The sequence below is a fragment of the Vipera ursinii genome (genome assembly GCF_947247035.1).
Source record: "Vipera ursinii genome assembly, chromosome: 2".
NCBI classification, from domain to species: domain Eukaryota; kingdom Metazoa; phylum Chordata; class Lepidosauria; order Squamata; family Viperidae; genus Vipera; species Vipera ursinii.
The window spans coordinates 122697919-122718314 of NC_139513.1; the positions used below are offsets into that span (position 1 = coordinate 122697919).

Sequence of the window (20396 nt, forward strand, 5' to 3'; positions counted from 1 at the left end):
ACATTCCAAATATTTATTCATTCATTAGATTTATCCCCATTTTTTCCTCTAGCAACTCAAGACAACGCAGATACCACTATCCCCTTTCAGTATTTTTCCCCCATAATAAACCCCATGGGGGTTATTGGTCTAAGAGAATGTGAGTGGCCCAAAGTCAATCTGTAAACTTCTATGACTGAAAGTAGGCCGAACTTCGTTCTCCCTGCTGCTAATCCAGCACTTTAACCACCCTGCTGGCTCTAATTCTAAAATGGTTGCTTGCCTCAGGCAGATATTATGGAAGGGCAGGCTGCCTGAAATTACATATATGATGAAATATTGATGGAGTATTTAACAGATTTGCTCTCAGAACTTGCTGCTTGGTGGGTCATAATGGTCGTGACTTTTGAAGCATGTGTGTGCCTGCAGAGAAGACATTTCTACTATGCTGATGTGCTTTAGATGGGGTTTTGAAAGGGCCATGCCGAATCTTTGAGAGATAGGGCTACTTCAATACAGGAGCATGAGGAACATGCTGGGAGAAGCAGAGCCTCCTCAGATTGTTCGGAAATTTTGATGCTAATTAATCTTGTATAATATTGCCCTAAGCAATGCTACGCTAGTTACATAACAATAAGTAATAATTCTTCATGCTTTTGAGCACATGGGTAGTCTTTCTCTTTTAAAGGTCCCACTACTTTGGAATTTAACCAGAAATTCGGGATAACAGCCACGTCAGCATTTGTTGTAAACTGCCCTATTCCTTTTGGGACATCCAGCTAGCAAAGATTAACATTTTCAATATGAAATTAAATATTCTTTTTCCCTCTCCTCCTCCCCAAGATCATCAACTTTCATTGAAGTTTCATTGCTGAGGAATATATGTCCCTTTTTCCTTCGTTACCTTATATAGCTTTACTTTCTACAGAGAGAGCTGAAAGTTATTGGAAAAAATGTAATGTCTGTCTGCCTCTCTCTCTCTCTCTCTCTCTCTCTCTCTCTCTCTCTCTCTCTCTCTCTCTCTCTCTCTCTCTCTCTCTCTCTCTCTCTCTCTCTCATTATCTATCTATTGTTTTGAAACAAGAATGTTCAATGGGGTAGTAAATTGCTTTAACAATGGCCTCTAGCACAGGGGTCCCCAATGCCCGGTACATGGACCTGTACCGAGCCACAGCATGCCAGCAACTGGTCTGCACAAACAAGCAAAGTCCCATCTGTGGGATGCAGGCAGCACACAAAACCACGCACTCTCCAGTCCATGGAACAAAAAATCTACACCGAACCGGTCCCTGGTGCCCAAAAGGTTGGGGACCTCTGCTCTAGCAGCACTGGACTAGCTTAGGTTTAGGGCAGCCTGACTATTATGATTTTCTGTTTATCCGTATTGAGGCCATCTGGTTCCTTCTACACAAATCTCCTAGACAAGGCCTTACCTTTACATTTTGCGCAGCTAAATTTTGAGGAACTTCATGTTTTACTCTGATTATATGATGCAAGTATTAACACTCTGCCCCAAAGTATTTTTCTACCATGTGTCCCTCTGCTTAACAATTGGGCTTATTGAAGTTGAAAAGGAACATTAGCATGTTATCACATCTTTCTAAAACAGCAGCTCTGCCTAGAACAGGGCTGGATATAGAAATGAGGTGTTTTAATGACTCATGTAATTATAGGTCATTATTTCATTGGGCATTCTTGAAAAGTAATATTGAAGTTTAACCAGGGATTTGGCAGCATACTTTGTCATCCAAAGAGTAATATAACTGAAGCATTTCAAAATGTAAGAAGCTGAGATATTTAGGACAAATATGCTTGTCATAGGATACCCAGAATTAAGGAAAGAAAGGTTCATCTTAATTTTGATAGAGTTGTGATACATTCTGATGAAATGCCTGTCTGCAGTGTTAAACATTGGGAGGCAACATTTTGATGAATCCCAATAATGTCATAAACTTATCAGGTGTAGCCTTTCAAAAAAACCAACCCCATGTGGTACAAATATCTGCACTTTCTATGGGCTTTGGACTTTTTCATTTTGTGACAAATTCCATGTATTTATTTTTTATACCATTTCTTATGGGAAAGAATCTCACCATGGTTTGCAAGTCCAATGAAAAACAATTAAAAGCAGTCCTTTTAAAAGATGGCTATTAAGGGGAGTTAATACCCAGGGAAAGTTCAGTCTAAACTTTAAAATAACTTTAAAGACTTTAAAATAACACTTACAGGACATTAGTGATGGGCCCTGGAGAGGAAATGAGATGGGCAGGAGAGGTATGAGATCTTTGAGATTAAAAGATGGAACAGGACATTTCCTAAAGGATATTGGTGTTGGGAGGCTAATATACTTGGAATAATTTTAATTTGTTTAGGGTTTTGTAGAACAATATTTAAATGAATCATTGTGTAGCAGCGGTATTCCTGCCCAGGAATGAATGCAGTTAACATACAGTATCAGTCAAAGCTGATAATTGTGTCAGCCCTATAAGGCAAGCCATACTAAGAACAGACATTATGTAGATATAAAACTCCTTTTCTTAGGATAACTATAGTAATAGAGTCTTGCAAGTATCAGAGTACTTCCCCTTATCCCTCTTTTATTGCCGTGTGAATTGGAGGTGGGAGGCCAATCTGCCTGAGTGATTTTCATAAAACACATTCATGATCTGTGTTCATAGACTTTGCTTGTTGGAAGCTTGCAAGAAGTTACAAGTTTCAATCACACGAGGTCCTTGTGAGCCTCACTTAATGTTGGCAAGAAAGACCTCTGACATTGCCATCAGTAAGTTATGCAGTTGTTTGATGTCATGCTTTAAGACCACACTGCTTAGTGGTCATGATCTAATTGCTGTCATAACCCGAGGACTTTTTGCACTGATTAAAGTTCTTTCTAAATTCCATAATACACCCAGCAGATTTTAAACAGCATTGTAGAGAAGACGGTGCATTGAGTTGTGCAAAATTGCCAGGAAACTAACCTAATGCTATTCTCTAGAGTCTACTTTACAGATAAGAGTGGAATCATATAATGATGTTTCCAATACCAAATTAAGTTCAAAACCAGTTCAAAGGAAGCCACGACCAACAGTATTAAAAGTTGCTGAGAGTTCAAGTAAGGGTTCCAAACTCACATCTCTTCTGGCCTTATGAAGGTAATCCACCATGGTGATCAAGGCTTATCCAGTAATAGGACTGGAATGTACATAAGAGCGTGTTTAGCTAATTTCTTTCTTACTGTTGGATCAGGGTATTTTTTTTGGATTTGTTTTTAATCAATTTTTTTGTTGCTTTGGCAATTGAGATTTATTTATTTTATTGATTTACTTATTTTAGATAATTTATATAGCCACCTACTCACTCACAGCAACTATAGGCGGCTTACAGATAATAAAAGCACAATGTAGAAACAATAAAAATAATAAAAAATAATGATAAACCCCCACCCCTCCTTAACAACAACACAAATGGTTGACTCAAATCAACCATTTAATGGGCTCCATCTCACTCTGGGTTCCCCAGGCCCGATGGTAAAACCATGCCTTTATGGCCTTGCAAAAGAGCATCATTTATTTATTTATTTATTTAGTTACATTTATATACTGCCCTTTCCCTGAGGACTCAGGGTGGTTTACAGGGAATTAAAAAGTCCACCATACAAAAGTTAAAAACCAAATTAAAAAATATTAAATTGACCCTGTAGACTTAAAAACCCCAATTAAAAATTTCTCCTCAGCCTGGGCCCGAGAGCTCAAAGAGCCAGGTCTTCAGGCCCCGGCGGAATGATCGGAGGTCGGGGGCAGTTCTCAGCTCCACCGGCAGCTGGTTCCAGAGGGCAGGCGCTCCCACTGAGAAGGCCCTATCCCTGGGTGTCACCCGCCGGCAATCTCTCACCGGCAGAACCCTGAGCAGACCCTCCCTGTGGGAGCGCACTGGGCAAAGGGCGTTTGATGCCGGCAGCAGGTGTTCCCTCAAATAACCCGGACCCAGGCCATGTAGGGCTTTATAGGTAATAACCAGCACCTTGAATTTCACCCGGAGGGCAACCGGAAGCCAATGCAGCTCGCGGAGTAGAGGTGTTACATGGGAGTATCGGGAAACCCCCATTACAACTCGCGCGGCTGCATTCTGCACCAGTTGAAGCCTCCGAGTGGTCTTCAAGGGCAGCCCCATGTAGAGAGCGTTACAGTAGTCCAAACGGGAGGTCACTAGCGCATGAGTAACTGTGCGTAGGGCATCTCGGTCCAGATAGGGATGCAACTGGCGCACCAGGCGAACCTGTGCAAAAGCCCCCCTGGTCACGGCTCCTATATGTTCTTCAAAATTGAGCCGTGAGTCCAGGAGGACGCCCAGGTTGCGAGCCCTATCAACGGGGGGTAATACCTCACCCCCCATCATTAAGGATGGAATAACTTGGTTAACCCGAGATGCCGATATGCACAGCCACTCAGTCTTGGCGGGATTGAGACGAAGCCTGTTTCTCCCCATCCAGACCTGAACCGCCTCCAGGCACCGGGACATCACGGAGAGGGCATCACTGGGTTGGTTCGGGGTGGAAAGAAAAAGTTGGGTATCATCAGCGTACTGGTGATACCCCACCCCAAAGCCATGAATGATCTCACCCAGCAGCTTCATATAGATGTTGAACAGGAGGGGCGAGAGAACCGACCCCTGAGGAACTCCACAAATGAGAGACCTCGGGGCGGATCTCTGCCCTCCCGCCAACACCGACTGCGAGCGGCCCTGGAGGTAGGAGGAGAACCACCGTAGAACGGTGCCTCCCACTCCCAACCCCCTGAGACGCCGCAGCAGGATACCATGGTCGATGGTATCGAACGCCGCTGAGAGATCTAATAGGACCAGGACAGAGGAACAACCCCTGTCCCTAGCCCTCCAGAGATCATTCACCAGCGCAACCAATGCCGTCTCCGTGCTGTGTCCGGGCCTGAAGCCCAATTGGTACGGGTCCAGATAATCAGTTTCCTCCAGGAACAGAGGGAGCTGATGCGCCACCACACTCTCAACAACCTTCGCCAGAAAGCGAAGGTTGGAGACTGGACGATAGTTATTTAAAACAGCCGGGTCCAAAGCAGGCTTCTTGAGAAGGGGTCTCACCACCGCCTCCTTCAAGGCAGCAGGAAAGACACCCTCATTCAAGGAAGCAGTTATTACTGCATGGAACCAGCCTCGTGTTCCCTCCCGAGCCGCATAAGCTAGCCAGGAGGGGCACGGATCCAACAAACAGGTGGTGGTGCTCAGTCTCCCCATGATCCTGTCCACATCATCAGGGGAAACAGGATCGAACTCAGTCCAGATAACATGCTCAAGACCGCCTGATTCCTCCCCATCAGACTCTGCCCAGTCAGAGTCCAAGACGGTCCGGATCCGAGCGATTTTGTCCACCAGATGATGACTAAACTCCTCGGCTCGTCCCTGCAAGGGATCCTCTCTCACCTCCTGGTTAAGGAGGGAGCAAGTCACCCTAAACAGGGCAGCCAGGCGATTATCTGCGGACGCGATAAGGGCGGCAAAGTAGTTAGACTTCGCCGTCCTTATCGCCGCAAGATAAGACCTTATAAAGGTTCTTAACTGCAATCGGTTGGATTCGTATCGGCTGGATCTCCAACCGCTCTCTAGACCTCGTCTCCGACGCTTCATCTCCCGGATCTCCACAGAGAACCATGGGGCCCAGCGGGATCTGCGACGGGTCAGAGGTCGCATGGGTACAATGCAGTCGAGTGCCCTGGTGGCAGCCGTTTCCCAGGCCTCCACCAGGGCATCGACTGGGCTGTGGGTAAGGGTGATAGGTATAGGCCCAAGCGCCCTCTGGAACCGATCCGGGTCCATTAGGCACCTGGGGCGGAACCACCTGGTCGGTTCCGCCGCCCAGCGGCGGGGGGTGGCATGACGGAAAACCAGCCTCAGGAGGTGATGATCTGACCATGACATAGGGGTGATGGACGGGGAACCCCCTCCCAGATCGTCCAACCACTGTCCAGACAGGAACACCAGGTCGAGAGTATGATCCCCCTCATGAGTCGGGCCCTCAATAACCTGGGTCAGGCCCATGGCTGTCATGGAAGCCATGAACTCCCGAGCTAACTCCGACGACCCTCCCAGTGATGGCAGGTTGAAGTCACCCAGGACTATAAGCCTGGGGAACTCCACCGCCAACCCTGAGAGGGTGTCGAGCAGCTCAGGCAGGGCTGTTGCCACACAGCTGGGCGCCAGGTATGTAAGCAACAAGCCCAACTGAACCTGAGGACCACATCTCAAGAGGAGGGATTCACTCCCAGCCATCTGGACAATGGTGGCCTCCCGGGGACACAGAGTCTCCCGAATTACCACTGCCACCCCACCACCCCTGCCCTGAGCCCGTGGCTGGTGCAGCACCCGGAAACCTGGCGGGCATAACTCGGTGAGAGGCACCCCTCCCTCCGAGCCCAGCCAAGTTTCCGTGATGCACGCTAGATCCGCACATTCCTCCTCGATCAGGTCACGGATGAGGGGAGCTTTGTTAACTACGGATCTAGCGTTAAAATAGACCAACCTGAGCTCAGGGGCCTGATCACCCTCATCCCCGGGTAAAAGGGTGCTAACCGGAGGGTCGGAGCGCGCCACCGCTCGGAGATAGCGGGGGCGCGATCCCAGATGTTGATATGGCCCTCCGCGCAAACACCTGCTGCCATACCCTATCGCCGTGGGGATTCGATGCCCCACCCCCACATTCCCAGCACCAGCAGCCACCTCCCCCGACCCCGTCCCGTCAGGACCTCTAACAGGTCCAGACTGAGTGCCGGTTACAGGTTCCCTCCCTACCCCCCCCTCCCTCCCCCTCCCTAACCTCTTAAAATAACCGGCTAAGAATCTTATCAGGGGCCTCTTGGCACGTCTTAACTCGAGGCCCCTATCTAAGCCCAACCACCTCTCGGGGTCCCAAAGCTTGGGCCCGTCATTAAGGGAAGTATGGAAACAGGCGACAGGGCGCGCCCATGAGGCAGGAACCGCCCTAAGGGCATACACGTCCGCTTCGGAATAACGATAGACCATATTGCGCTCAAATAGTCTCTTAGGGCCGATGTTGTAAGTATGTCCAGAGGATCGCTCGTTGATGGTACATAGATGGAAAAAGAAGGAGTCCAGTGGGCATGTCTCTCAGTCTGCAAGACCATCTCAGCTCTCACCTGAGATGGAAATCCAAGGGACAACCTCAGCCGTCCTCTCACTCCGGCTGAGGAGTCTAACTGGAGCAGAGAGAGAAAAGAGGGATCCTGAGCCAGGCCCACCCCAACTGGTCTCTCACACCAGTGAGGTGGTCGCTGACCAGTCCAAAACCATCCTCCCACCACGGTTCGGTCCCGTCCACACTGGACTATCACTAGGGAGATCTTAATTCCCATCAGGTACGGAGCCTGCCTGTCAACAAAGAAAGTAGAGAACAGGCAGGCCAGGCCTCTGTCGATCCTCACACCGCCAGCCAGCGCCGCCAGTCTGGGGGGAGAGAGCAGAAACATTCTCTCCCCAATGCCCGTCCGCCAGTCCAAACCATCTTCCAACGGCAGAGAGAGGTGATCCCAGCAGCTATATTGAGTCCGGGAAATTGCTAGCATGTCCGCCGAGGCCGATGACCAGGCCCACAGTCTGCAACCACCATCCGGAAGGAGAAGGAGGCTCCGCACCGCCAAAAACGGTGCCAGCCAGCAGATAGTCATAGAAGGATCTCCGTCCGGTGGGATCGTCGCCGCTGCCCCTCCGACAAGCAGAGGGTATCCACGGCGAGCAGGCAGAGGAGGGAAGACAGGAAGGGCATCCCGGGCTTCACGGCGCTGTAGTAGTGCTCGGCGCCATAACGGAGCTCAGCAGGTCGGCAGGGAATTCTCAGCGCTGCTCATTCAAATCAGCAGGCCACTAGTTTGGGGGGGGGCTCAGCGTGACGAAAAGCAGCACCCAGCAGCTGTTTCAAAAATCCCCAATCCCCAAAGTCGCCTCGGCCCGCAAGCAGATGAAAAACCAGGCAGACGTCCCGGGCTTCACGGCGTAGCAGCGCTCAGCGCCATAATGGAGCTCAGCAGGTCGGCAGGCAGTTCTCAGCATCGCTCGTTAGAATCAACAAGCCGCTATTTTGGAGGGGGGGGGCTCGGCGCCACGAAAAGCAGCGCCCAGCAGCTGTTTTAAAAAACCCCAATTCCCAGAGTCGCCTCAGCCAGCAGCAGATGAAGAAAGCAAGGCAGACGTCCCGGATTTCACAGCATAGCAGCGCTCGGCGCCATAATGGGATCGGCAGGTCAGCAGGCGGCAGATGTCAAGCGCCGCTAGTTCGAAGGGGGGGGGCTCAGCGCCACAGAAAACAGCGCCCAGCAGCTGTTTTAGATCCCCCACCCCCAAAATCGCCTCCACATACCGTGGGCTTCCCCGAGCTGAATCCTTTGGGGCCCTCAAAGAGCGCCCGAAGCTTAGGTTGCGGCCGTCGCCATCTTGGGCAGAAAAAAAAAAGAGTAAGGACCAGTCTATTTTCTGGAGGGATGATGTTTCAGAGGGAGGGAGCCTCTATAGCGAAGGCCCTTCTTCTGGGTCCCAGAAGATATACCTCTTTAAGGGATGGGACCCACAACATTCCTTGCCTCCCCACTCTCATGGGTCAGGTAGATGTTATCAGCAAGAGATGGTCCCTCAGATAACCTGGTCCCATGCCATGAAGGGTTTTAAAGGTGACAACTAGCAACTAGTACCTGGAAGCAAGTCAATAACCAATGCAGCAGGAGAGATGACACATGTGCACACTGAAGTCTGCACAGATGGTCAATACATTGATTAAATATATTTTAAAACAATGGCTATAAGTTGCATAAGTGCATTCATTTTTCTGATGTGGAACTCTGTTTTTCAGTACAAACTAATGAGTTTGAGCCAGCCAACTGTCTGATGAGATGTGCAACAACTGAGATAGAGAAAAAAAGTGAATAAACAAGCAAACTTGAAAGCTGTATATACTTTTCTGTATGTGCAACCATTGTAACTCAGTTTCCCAGATGATTTTGAGCCCAAATGTAATTGAAGCATACCAATCTGTTCGCTTTATCCATTCTGATTCTTAATATGGAGCTATTGTGACAAGTGATTTTGTGGCGTCTGCTCATTTATCTGTGAATTATCAGTCAGCAATCTACATGACTCCCGACCTTAATGCTAGTTAATATTAGAAGCATCAGTAAAACTCTGGTTAATACTGGATGCTTCAGGAAAAGGAGCAATTGTGCAAAGATTGATTTCCCTTGATTTCTGCCTTTCAATCTCATCCTGTGCTTCTAACGTCTAAGGATGTGTGCCTGAATAACAGTAGAGTCATGGTTTCATTTTATCTCATGGCTATTGTTCACTAGAACACTGAGGTGAATCAGTAGGAGATTATGGAATTTCATTTGTCTTTTTTTTTAAAATTCCATTTCTCCGAAGACTCAGGGCGGCTTACAAGCTTAGCAGTAGCCTTCATTCTATGTATATGCCTGCTTATTAGGGCTTTCACACACACCCCAAGCGGCATTATTACAAAGTCAGCTTAATTGCCCCCAACAATCTGGGTCCTGTATATAATTAGTTTTAAAATATACAGTGTCCAAAACAAAATGTTCTAATATGATACCCTAAGTTGGTTTATAGAGGATTGTTCAATGCAACGTTGATTCCGAGTATATATAAAGGTTGTTTATAGAGGAACTAAATTGGAAAATCTGAAGCTCATCTTAATTCTGGAAGGACACATCACAGCCTAGCATAGGTGCGGAAGATTCTCCTGGATTCAGGATTGAGCTGGAAAACAGTCTTGTCTGAGCCCCTGGACAGGCTCTGCCAGTCAGTATAGAAACCATTGAGCTGGACAGGCTGGATATAAAACAGATACTGATAAGCTATCTGTACTTGGAACTAAACCTCTTGGGTTTGGTAAATCTTATTCACAATTCAGTGCATTTGACTGTGCTCTCTAGCAGCACTAGGTTGTAGCAAAGACCTTTCTAGACAGGGTGGCCAAAACATACACCAGAAAGTAAATATATATTTTTCTTCCTAGCATTAGAAATTAAATTGCTGAGAGCCTGCTGCCCAAAGGAATGTATCTCATTTCTAATCCATACATAAAGCTCCAGCCGTATGTTCATAATGGTTTAAACTGGTCTTTTCCAAGCATCCCCCCCACCACCACCACAACAATGGAAAAGGAGGTCTGTGGGCCTGCATCTAACCCCCTTTGAAGGAATAAATCAGGGCTAGGCTTAGATTCTAATCCATTTTTTTTCCATTTGATCGCTTTCACCCTACCAGGGCATACATGATACTTCAGCTTCAGGGAGCCATCTTGTGGCTAATTCACACAAAACAAGTCCATGTATACCCAGTAATAGCCTCTTCCATTTTCATCAATGTAGAGTAACTACACTGTCTTGGGTGGCAGGATGGGGTTGGGGGGCACAACACCATGGTCACGGGAATTCCAGCTAGCAGAGAGGTGAAATATTTGTCAAAGGGCCATTAGTCCTTTTCACTTTTGTCACCTTGATCCATCTTCTCATTCTGAAAAATGCATGTAAAAAAATAAAGTTAAATAGCTATTTGAATAATCAAGAAGGGGGATTGTAAGTAGAGTTTTTCAAACGTTCCCTGATGCCACTGTCTTTTCAAATCCTTTCAGTCTCATTATAGAAGGGGCGGGGAACCATGACCCTTTTTTGACTTGTGGACTTCAGCTCCCAGAATTCCTGAGCCAGTCATGAAAGGGCCATGGTTTCCTCATCCCTACCTTATAGAGATGTGTTCCCCCTCTTTTTTTGGGGGGGGAGGACAGCTTTGCCAATTGCCAGAGGCAACTGCAGGAAGATTTGGGGGTTACAGGATTACAGAATAGCGGCAACTTTTTCACCAGTGTAGGTATCAAGCCCTCTTCTGGATTCTCATCTTTCTTCCTTCTCCTTAAGGCTGTCATTATTCACATGCCCTGAGTAGCTTGCAGTCAGCACAAAGTGAACCGTTCTAATTTGCCTTTGTGTGCCACTTTTTAGTAATGCTTTAACAGTTTTCTTGGCAAGATTTTGAAAGTGGTTGCCATTGCCTCCTTTCCGGGATTGAGAGGGAGGGAATGACCTAAGGTCACCCAGTTGGCTTTGTGCCTAAGAGGGAAATAGAACTCAGCACTTTCCAGGTTTCTAGCTTGATGCCTTAATCATTACACCAAGCTGGCTCTTCCAAAATCTTGCCAAAAGAGTGTGTTGTGGGGAGGGGGGGACCTGCAGATATTAGTCCAGGCAGCCCCTAGGAGTCGATGCTAACTCAAAGGCACATCAACCTCATCTTCTTCGTCTCAGACTTTACATCTTCTTTTGGAGTCTCTGAGAAAGGAGTCTGTGGCTCATGGGTTGCTTTTACTTGTTGAAAACTTCCTGCATTTGCCATTCTGGCTTCTATTAGAAGCAGGATGGAGGGGTGGAGGGAAGAGTGGTTCCCTTCCCTCCCTCAAAGATTACGTGCTATAGTAAGCAAAGTCTCAGAAGGAGTCTGGTAGCAGTTTTTCTGACTAACACATTTTATTAAAAAGTTTCAGCTTTCGTGAGCTGCAGCTCACTTCGTCAGATGCTTGGAGTGGCTAGGCCAGGGGTAGGCAACCTTGGCTCTTTTATGACTTGTGGACTTCAACTCCCAGAATTCCTGAGCCAGCCATGCTGAGGGGAAGGGAGAGGTTTCCATGCTGAGCTATGTTGGCTCAGGAATTCTGGGAGATGAAGTCCATGAGTTATAAAAGAGCCAAGGTTGCCTACCCTTGGGCTAGGCCACAGGTCTGCAACCCGCGGCTCCGGAGCCACATGCGGCTCTTTCAGCCATCTCCAAAAAAAAGGGGACTAAAAAAGTTCAACCAATCAATTCAAATATGCAGGGTAGGTGCATATCTCGCTTTGGCTCCACTCTTCAGTCAAACCCTGTTCTGCACATGCGCGCATGTACGCACATGCACACACATTTTTTGTGGCTCCCAGTTTTTCCTTTTGTGAGGGAACCGGTTCCGAGTGGCTCTTTCACTGTTTCAGGTTGCTGATCCCTGGGCTAGGCTGATGCAGGCTTTAAATTGGGATGAAGTTTGGGGGACAAGGGACTTGTGCAGAAACTGGTTGTATGCAAAACAAAACAATTGCAAATATAAATACCTTATTCACGAACAACTGCAATTTGATAAAATCCATTGGGTTTGAGGAGACCTTCAGAGACAGTCTGTAAACATTTGATGTGTGAGTTCTGATGAGCTCCATAAGCTCTTTTTCAATTATGATAATGATGATGACAATAATAATAATAATAATAATAATAATAATAATAATAATAATAATAATAATAATAATAATAATAATAATACCCTTCATCCACGCAGTGACATTGACAGACTCTTATCTACCAAGGCAAATAGGTGAATGTGGAATGCTGCAAGTACATCAGATGGTTGAAGAAGAAAAAATGGCTTTGGAAGAATATCTGAAGGACAACGATGAAGATGCACTGAAATTAGTATATCAGGAAGGCTTGCTGAGTACTGGAGAGACCAAACTGGCCTACAAGAAAGACCAAATGAAGAACAGAATAGAGGCATGGGAAGACAAAGCACTACATGGCCAGTACATTAATAGCTGGGAAAGCAGATAATAACAAGACCAGGAAATGGCTAAGAGCAGGAAAGTTGAAGAAAGAGACTGAGGGACTAATTCTGGCTGCACAAGACCAAGCCTTAAGGACAAATGCATACAAAGTCAAAATTGAGAATACGGCAACAGACATTAAGTGCCGCCTATGCAAAGAAGCTAAAGAAACAGTGGACCACCTGGTAAGCTGCTGCAAGAAGATCACACAGACTGACTACAAGCAGAGGCATACAAAGTAGCAACGATGGTGCATTGGAAGATCTGCAAAAAATATCATTTGCCTGTAAGCAAGAACTGGTGGGATCACAAGAGAAAATCATAGAAAATGATAAAGTTAAACTGCTCTGGGTCTTCAGAATTCAAACAGACAAGCATCTGCAACATAACACCCTGGACTTAACAATTGTCAATAAGAAAGACAAAGAAGTCTGGATAGTGGACGTGGCAGTGCCTGGAGACAGAAGAATAAACGAGAAAGAACTGGAGAAGATAACAAAATACAAAGACCTACAAATAGAAATAGAAAGACTGTGGCAAAGGCAAGCAAGGGTAGTACCAATAGTAATAGGTGCCTTGGGTGCAATCCCAAAACAACTGGAGCACCACTTGAACACCATTGGCATTGACAAATTCGCTATTAGTCAATTGCAAAAGGCGGCCTTACTAGGAACTGCTTCCATCCTGCGACAATATCTATAGTACCATCAAACATCTATATCTGCCTATCCCTGGTCCTTGGTAAGGACTCCATAGGTTGACAAAAATGCCAAATCCAGTGTGAACATCTGGCTGACTGTGCAATGATCAATAATAAAGTTGGAAGAGCCCTTGGAGGTCATCTACTCCAACCCCCTGCTTAGGCAGGAAACTCTATACCATTTCAGACAAATGGCTGTCCAGTCTCTTCTTAAAAACTTCCAGTGTTGGAGCATTTACTGCTTCTGGAGGCAGGTTGTTCCACTGGTTAATTGTTCTAACTGTCAGGAAGTTTCTCCTTAGTTCTAGGTTGCTTCTCTCCTTGATTAGTTTCCATCTGTTGCTTCTTGTCCTACCTTCAGGCGCTTTGGAAAATAGCTTGACTGCCTCTTCTTTGTGGCAACCCTTGAGATATTGGAACACTGCTATCATGTGACCTCTCGTCCTTCTCTTCATTAAACTAGACATGCCCAATTCCAGCAACTGTTCCTTATATGTTGTAGCCTCCATCCCCCTAATCTGATAGTGATGAACTTGAAGCAGTCTTACAAGCAACAAGAGTAAAATGATGCTAACACAGGAATCTGCTCTCTGACCACCTGAATGTTTAGTTTGCCCCCAGATTTACACCAACAATGCTATCCCAGGCCCCAACAGCTTTACACTCAAGATGAGAGCCACCTTGACATGCTATTCCTTCAATAAAATATGTGTCATATTCTATCGGTAATTTTCCTTCTACCAAGGACAAATAGGTCAAACTTTGTGTAAAAGAATGAACAGCTTGACATAAGGACTCAAAACAGGCAGCATCTCAACTTTGCAAGACACTCAGTTGCAGATCCCAAAGTGGCAAAATACCTCGAGGGTATATGTAATCTCTGTCGTGTGTAAATTACACCTGCATAACCCCCCAGTCTTCCTGCCCTTCCATTTCTCCTATCTCAATTTAAATTCATTTAGCCACTCCACTGCACTTGATGAAATAAGCTGTACTGACCAAAAGATATGCCTTTTAATAACATTTGTTATTTAGAAAAGGTGCTACTAAACTCTCGTGATTTGGGGCTATGATAGACTAACATGGTTCTCCTCCTTTGATATTATAATATAATGTTTGCCATGTCATGAATTTTCTTTTATCATTCCATATTATATTGCTGTTCCTCATCAAGCACTGTTATGTGCTTGGTGATATAATACATATTAATGGGCCATAGATGAGCCCATTGATGAGCTTACTGTGTTGTTACAGAAAAGGAGGAATATAGGAGGCTGCATTATTTCAAGTTATGCTATTGAATTTGTCTAATTCAGCACTGACTTGCAGCAGCTCTTCAGGAGCCCTTATCAACTCTACTTGGAGAAACTGGAGATTAAACCTGAAACTTTTGCAGATAATTTTGCCCTAGGCTTTGGTAGCTTTAATCTAGTAGCTCTGCCCTAGTTGTACTGTATTCGTAGCTGTACTCTTTAATAGTACATACATTGTTGGCTGAATTTTTAAAGCAGGATTTGGGAACAGTCTATGTAAGAAAAATACAGCTTCAGTGTTTCAGGTATTAGAAGGCTGCAGTTTCCATCAACTTGTTAGCTGGCTCTGTTAGCTGGAAGTGTTGGGAGACCATCAGACCGTCTCAGGGCAGTCCCTGGTGATGAGGTCCATTTCTCATTGCTATGATTCAGAACTGCTATTAAATTTAATTGCACAGCTCTATCTTTAAATAACTTTTAAAATGTGCTTCCCAAATAGCTGTGCTTGAGCGAAGGAGACATGGTAAATTACGTGGCATTTTTGAATACATTTCAATGATGTGACATGGAGATTATGTTATGAAAGCAGATAAAGTTGTGACATCTTCCAGAACTGTGAGGTGAAAGTGTTTAGCTGCTCCTCAAGGCTGCGCCATAAATTATTTTTTCACTTCTGTAGCAGTAAGAAAAATTAAACACCATCATATCTAAAATACTGTGCAAGTGCGCCTGTGATTTTTAAGTTATTTCATAAACCATTTTCCTTACTGGAGCACTAGGAAACAAATACTAGCAATTACATCGGTACAGCTTTTTCAACTAAAATGTAATCATAGCTTATCCTAGTTATTATAGAACCCTGAATGCTTGTTGCCAATGTAGGCAGGCAGGTGGCTGCTGAATTCAAAGAGGAGAAAGGAAGGAATAGTCTCCCTAAGTATCTTCTTTCTTTGAGTTCGGATACTCTTCATGGTGCTGCAGAAGTTCTTGGTTCTCAGTTCTTAGCTTTCCAAGAGACTTGAAAAAGAATAATGAAACCTGGAAAATGATTGAAGTGCTAGATTGTTACTGTGAAGATCCAGGTGTAAGTCCACACTCAGCCATGAAATTCATGTTTTTAGATGGATTTTTGACAAAATTTGGAAAGACCTCCCTGTGGGATACCTGGAAGTCTCAGAGCAATTGCAAAATGTAAATTATATTGTTGCTATTTTATTCTGTATTATCAGAACACTTGGAGCTTTATAGCTTTAGTACAGCCTTTTAAGAGAGAGAGTGGGCCCTATAATCACAGGAGTGAGAGGAGGGGAGGAAAGAATGGAGGCAAATGAAGCCTATGGGCTGTAGAGTGAACTATTAAATACATGCTTTGAGGGACCATGAAAATGGATTTGAGGAAGGTTTAGGTCAGGGGTAGGCAACCTTGGCTCTTTTATGACTCGTGGACTTCAACTCCCATGCTGGCTCAGGAATTCTGGGAGTTGAAGTCCACGAGTCATAAAAGAGCCAAGGTTGCCTACCCCTGGTTTAGGTCAACTCGCCACAGCCAACTTGCCACAGCCAAATCCCAGTGGGACAACTCGCTACAGCCAACTTGCTGTGGGACAATTCAAAGCTTTATTAATAATTGCATTTAGTTACTTTTATTATTGGTGACCACTTTTTCATCAAAATTATTGTAACTCTTGTATTCCTGAATTTACTTTTTTATAATTGGCCATGGTTCTGTTGAAATTTAATGTTACTGTTGTATTTTTTTGAATTGTTCTGTGACATGTTTTCCCATGGCAAATTGGCTGTAGTGTGGTGACTGCAGCAACTTGGCTATGGCGAGTTGGCCCCAGTGAGTTGGCATGGCAAGTTGTCCCATTCCATTTGAGGAAAGGAACAGAAAGAGCATCTCCTACACATCCAGGAGGGGTATTTCCTGGAACCAGGGGGGGGGAAATGAAAGGAGTGTTGAGTTGAGCAGAGATTTTTGTTTTGTGGAAAGAAAGGAATTCAAAAAAAAAAAAAAGAAGAAGCAATAAGCACAAACAAAAAGCTAAAAGTTGGGAAACTGTGAATCACTTTGTAGAGAAGACAGAACACCAGATGGAGAAGGGAATGAGAAGCCAGGAAAAGGATCTGAAGCAAAGAAAGAAACTAAATGGTTTGGACAGTGGAATTTTGAATAGCAGTGCAGATGAACACAAACTGAGTAATGAGAGAATTCCCCCAAATTATTGCTTTAAGAGGAGTCTGCAGACTGACAGCAAATTGCAGTTATGTAAACATGGTGCTGTGCAGTGGTGGGATTCAAATATGTGAACAACCAGTTCTCTGTGTGGATGCTGCTTCCGGAAGTCCATTCTGGGCCTGGGCAACAAAAAATTAGCTACCGGTTCTGCCGAAGCGGTGCGAACTGGCTGGATCCCATCACTGGTTCCATGGGATAATTCATATTTCTACGAATTTACCTTGCTCCAAGATAGGCCAAAAATGGAGACTTGGTTATGTAGATCCTATACTTGGATCACTTTTGAATAGCTCCCATATGTTGGAAACAAAATCCAAATTTGAAAGCTTTAGTTAGTTTATACTGTTTTTATGCTATGTGGACAAATTTCTCCATTCTGAAAAGTACAATAAACTTTGGGAAACTTCACCTATCGCCTAAAATATAACCAAAATAAAGATGAGAGAACACTTTACAAAATAGCTTTGATTCACAAACTTAAATCTGGTGTACAAATGACTCATTAATAAATTCCTCTAGGAATATTCTTTGATAGGGAGAAATCCAATAGTGGGTTTTTGTTTTCGTTTTAAAAAAATCACCATGTATGTATATTTGGTTTAGATGCTTCATCTGGTTTTTTCCCTGCAGAATTCTGAAATGTTTATTCTACTTATGACATATACATATAACATATTTGTATATATACTTATTTTGCAGCATGCTGGAATACTCTCTGGACTTGCAGAATGTCAGTTTCTCAGCTGTTCGGACAGTCAGGGTACTCCGGCCTTTGAGAGCCATTAATAGAGTTCCCAGTAAGTTGAATTTCTTTTCTCCCTTCTCCCCCTCCCTTTGTTAATAGTTCATCATTTCTGATAATGAGGAATCAAAAGAATAAATTGGAGCTATGACATATTTTCCAAAATTGCACTGAACATGCTCCCCTTTCTGTCTCTTCAGCACCTCAATGATCGGGGTATTTGCCAGACCATTATGAATGAACAGTCCAGTTTGTTCCCTTTTGATGAATTGTCCTGCCATTTGACAGAAATCCCACAGCAAATGAGGGATTTATTTATTGATCGGATTTATGCACTCCCCATCTCATTATCTAAATGACTCTGAGTGGTTTGTGTTACTATGATCAAACATGCAAAGAAGTGTTCATATTTTGTTTCCAAAAATGTTTGCCTTTCTTGTGTTTTGCTTCTCTTTCTGAAGTGTTTTTTCAGTTAATGTCTCATGTGAATAAATTATGCAGCTTGTTTAATTCTTACCATTCATTCCCTTGATTTGGAGACATTAGTGGTTTGTGATGGAAAAGGATGGATAAGTTATTAGACACAACGTTGGTATGGGGACATGTGTGGATATAGTTAGGGAAGGCTGCTTTCTTCCACTAGCACTAAGTCACTTGCAGAGGATGATAAACAAATCCTCTTCCTTGAGTTGCCAGATGCTCCTTGATTTAAGGCAGTAAGTCTGTCTATGGAGATTCTCAGTCATCCAGGTCATGGTGGTCCAAAAGGTGCTTTTTCACAAGGCAATTGGACTTTCTTTTTTTTTTCTTTGAGGACATTTCACTTCTCACCCAAGAAGCTTCTTCAGCTCTGACTGGATCCTTCCATTCCCCATCATCCAGTCAGAGCTGAAGAAGTTTCTTGGATGAGAAGCGAATCATTTTCAAAGAAAAACAAGGAAGTCCTGTTGCCTTTAGGACAATACGTCCATCCAATATCACAGATTATTGGGCGTTAGATTCTATCCATTTCAGAACCAGTTATTTTTCTGGAGTACTTGTTTTTTTTATCTTCAGCTATGCACTGTATCTTTATCCCTTGTGCCCAGCCATTGCTTTTAATGTGATCTCTTTCATCCTTGACCTTCTGGGAAGAATGAGTTCTCCAGAAATCATGAAAAGGAACACATGATACACTTTCCACTTAATCCTATCAAAACAGTGCGCAAAATAATAGATATAGTTATTGTTTTAGAGAATTGATTTATCAGGAGGAAAACAAAGAGATTTGCAACTCTCGGCCTTCTTCACTTGGACTATAGGTTCAGTGTTCATCTTAGAACCTCTACTTGAATTTGTTCTTTTTCCAAGGTCCCTTCCAACTCTGTTACTCTTTATTCCTAGATTTGAATGGCTATTCTATTTAAGCATGGCACACACACACACACACACACACACACACACGTTTAAATTAGAAAAAATATTTTTTTCAAGGGCAGGTACCCTTGATGATAAATCATGACATTAAAGCCAGAGATATGGAACAATAGTGGTCATATTAGAACTGGAGAGACACAGGTCACAGAAGCTCGCTGGATGATCATACAAACTCACCTCAAACTATCTCACAAAGTTGCTGTTGTGAGGAGGAATTGGAAAAGCAAGTGCTATATAAGTCTTCCTGAGTTACTGGAGAGAAGGCAAGATATCAATACAAACCATAAAGAAACCAGAATTCATTGTACATCTATAATGCCTATGCCTATAAGAGAGCTCCAGAGGATTTTGATTTTATATTTGCATTTTGAGGGTTTGTATATTTTGGACTCCTTTGTATCTCTGAAAGTCAAAAGTTGATAGCACCATTTTGATAGCAAACTACTGGTCAGATGTTTTAGGAAATTAGTTTCTATTTTCTATTTCAGGGCTTCTCCAATTGTGGTTTCTTAAACTACCACCATTAACCACCACCACCCCCAGTGAGATCTTGAGCAACTTGAAAGGGATCATAGATTTTTTTTAAAAACTGATCATAGTGGAAGCACTGTCAGAACTTGGGTCCTGAGCAAACTTGAAGTGAACTCACCTGCCTAAAGTGGGGCACAAAGCCTGGAGTGATCTTAAAGGATGCCTAACCTGTGGGTCTAATTGTCATCAAAATCACTGCCAAGCACAACATAACAGTGGGTGGCAAATGGTTACTTACCAGCTGGTGACTACCAAGATGGCATGTAACAGTACTTGCAACAGTACTTGTTATACTTGTGTAGTCCTTTGAGTCTCTGCAGAAGTGTATATGTTAGTGATTTTCACTTATTGTAAATCTCTAGACTTGCAAAATGAAAATGTTGTGATAAATGAAAAAGTTAAGCATGATGAATCTGATAAAAGTAATGTTCAGTCAAAACAGTATGATGTATGTTGTATAACTTCTACTAAGCTGTGCATTTGTTTCTTACACACCCCTAAACCCAATGAAATCATTAGTTCTGAAAGGTTACAATAATTTATTGTTGTAGTGGAGAACACCTGTTCTATTTCATATACCTTATGGTTTTTTTCTCTCTTTCCTAAACAAAAGCAAGAGGTTGTTTGAATTAATTATGTCAAGGCAATCAAACGAGCTGAAAGTCCAAAGCATCTGAAATCTGATGCATCTAATTCAGTAGAGTGCCTAAATAAAAGTCAAATTTCCATCTTGCCCCTGCATTTAATAGCTTAAGTAGGTGCAAAGCTCTGTAGCATAGAAGAAGACCCATCTGGTTGAATTTGTCTGTTACCTTGACAACACGAGAAATTCTGACCTGGATCCATCTGTCAGAACCTGGAAGTTCCT

General features: G+C 44.1%; 1 protein-coding gene across 1 annotated transcript in view; it reads left to right on the forward strand.

Annotated features, from left to right (window-relative positions):
- The window catches only part of CACNA1G (calcium voltage-gated channel subunit alpha1 G), a gene marked incomplete at its 5' end in the record, with an annotated part of 425627 nt that overhangs the window by 196540 nt on the left and 208691 nt on the right, over positions 1–20396 (forward strand). The window contains one exon of the mRNA XM_083353918.1: positions 17539–17636. Within this exon, the coding sequence (XP_083210044.1) occupies positions 17539–17636 (98 nt within the window). The remainder of the gene's footprint in view (positions 1–17538; positions 17637–20396) is intronic.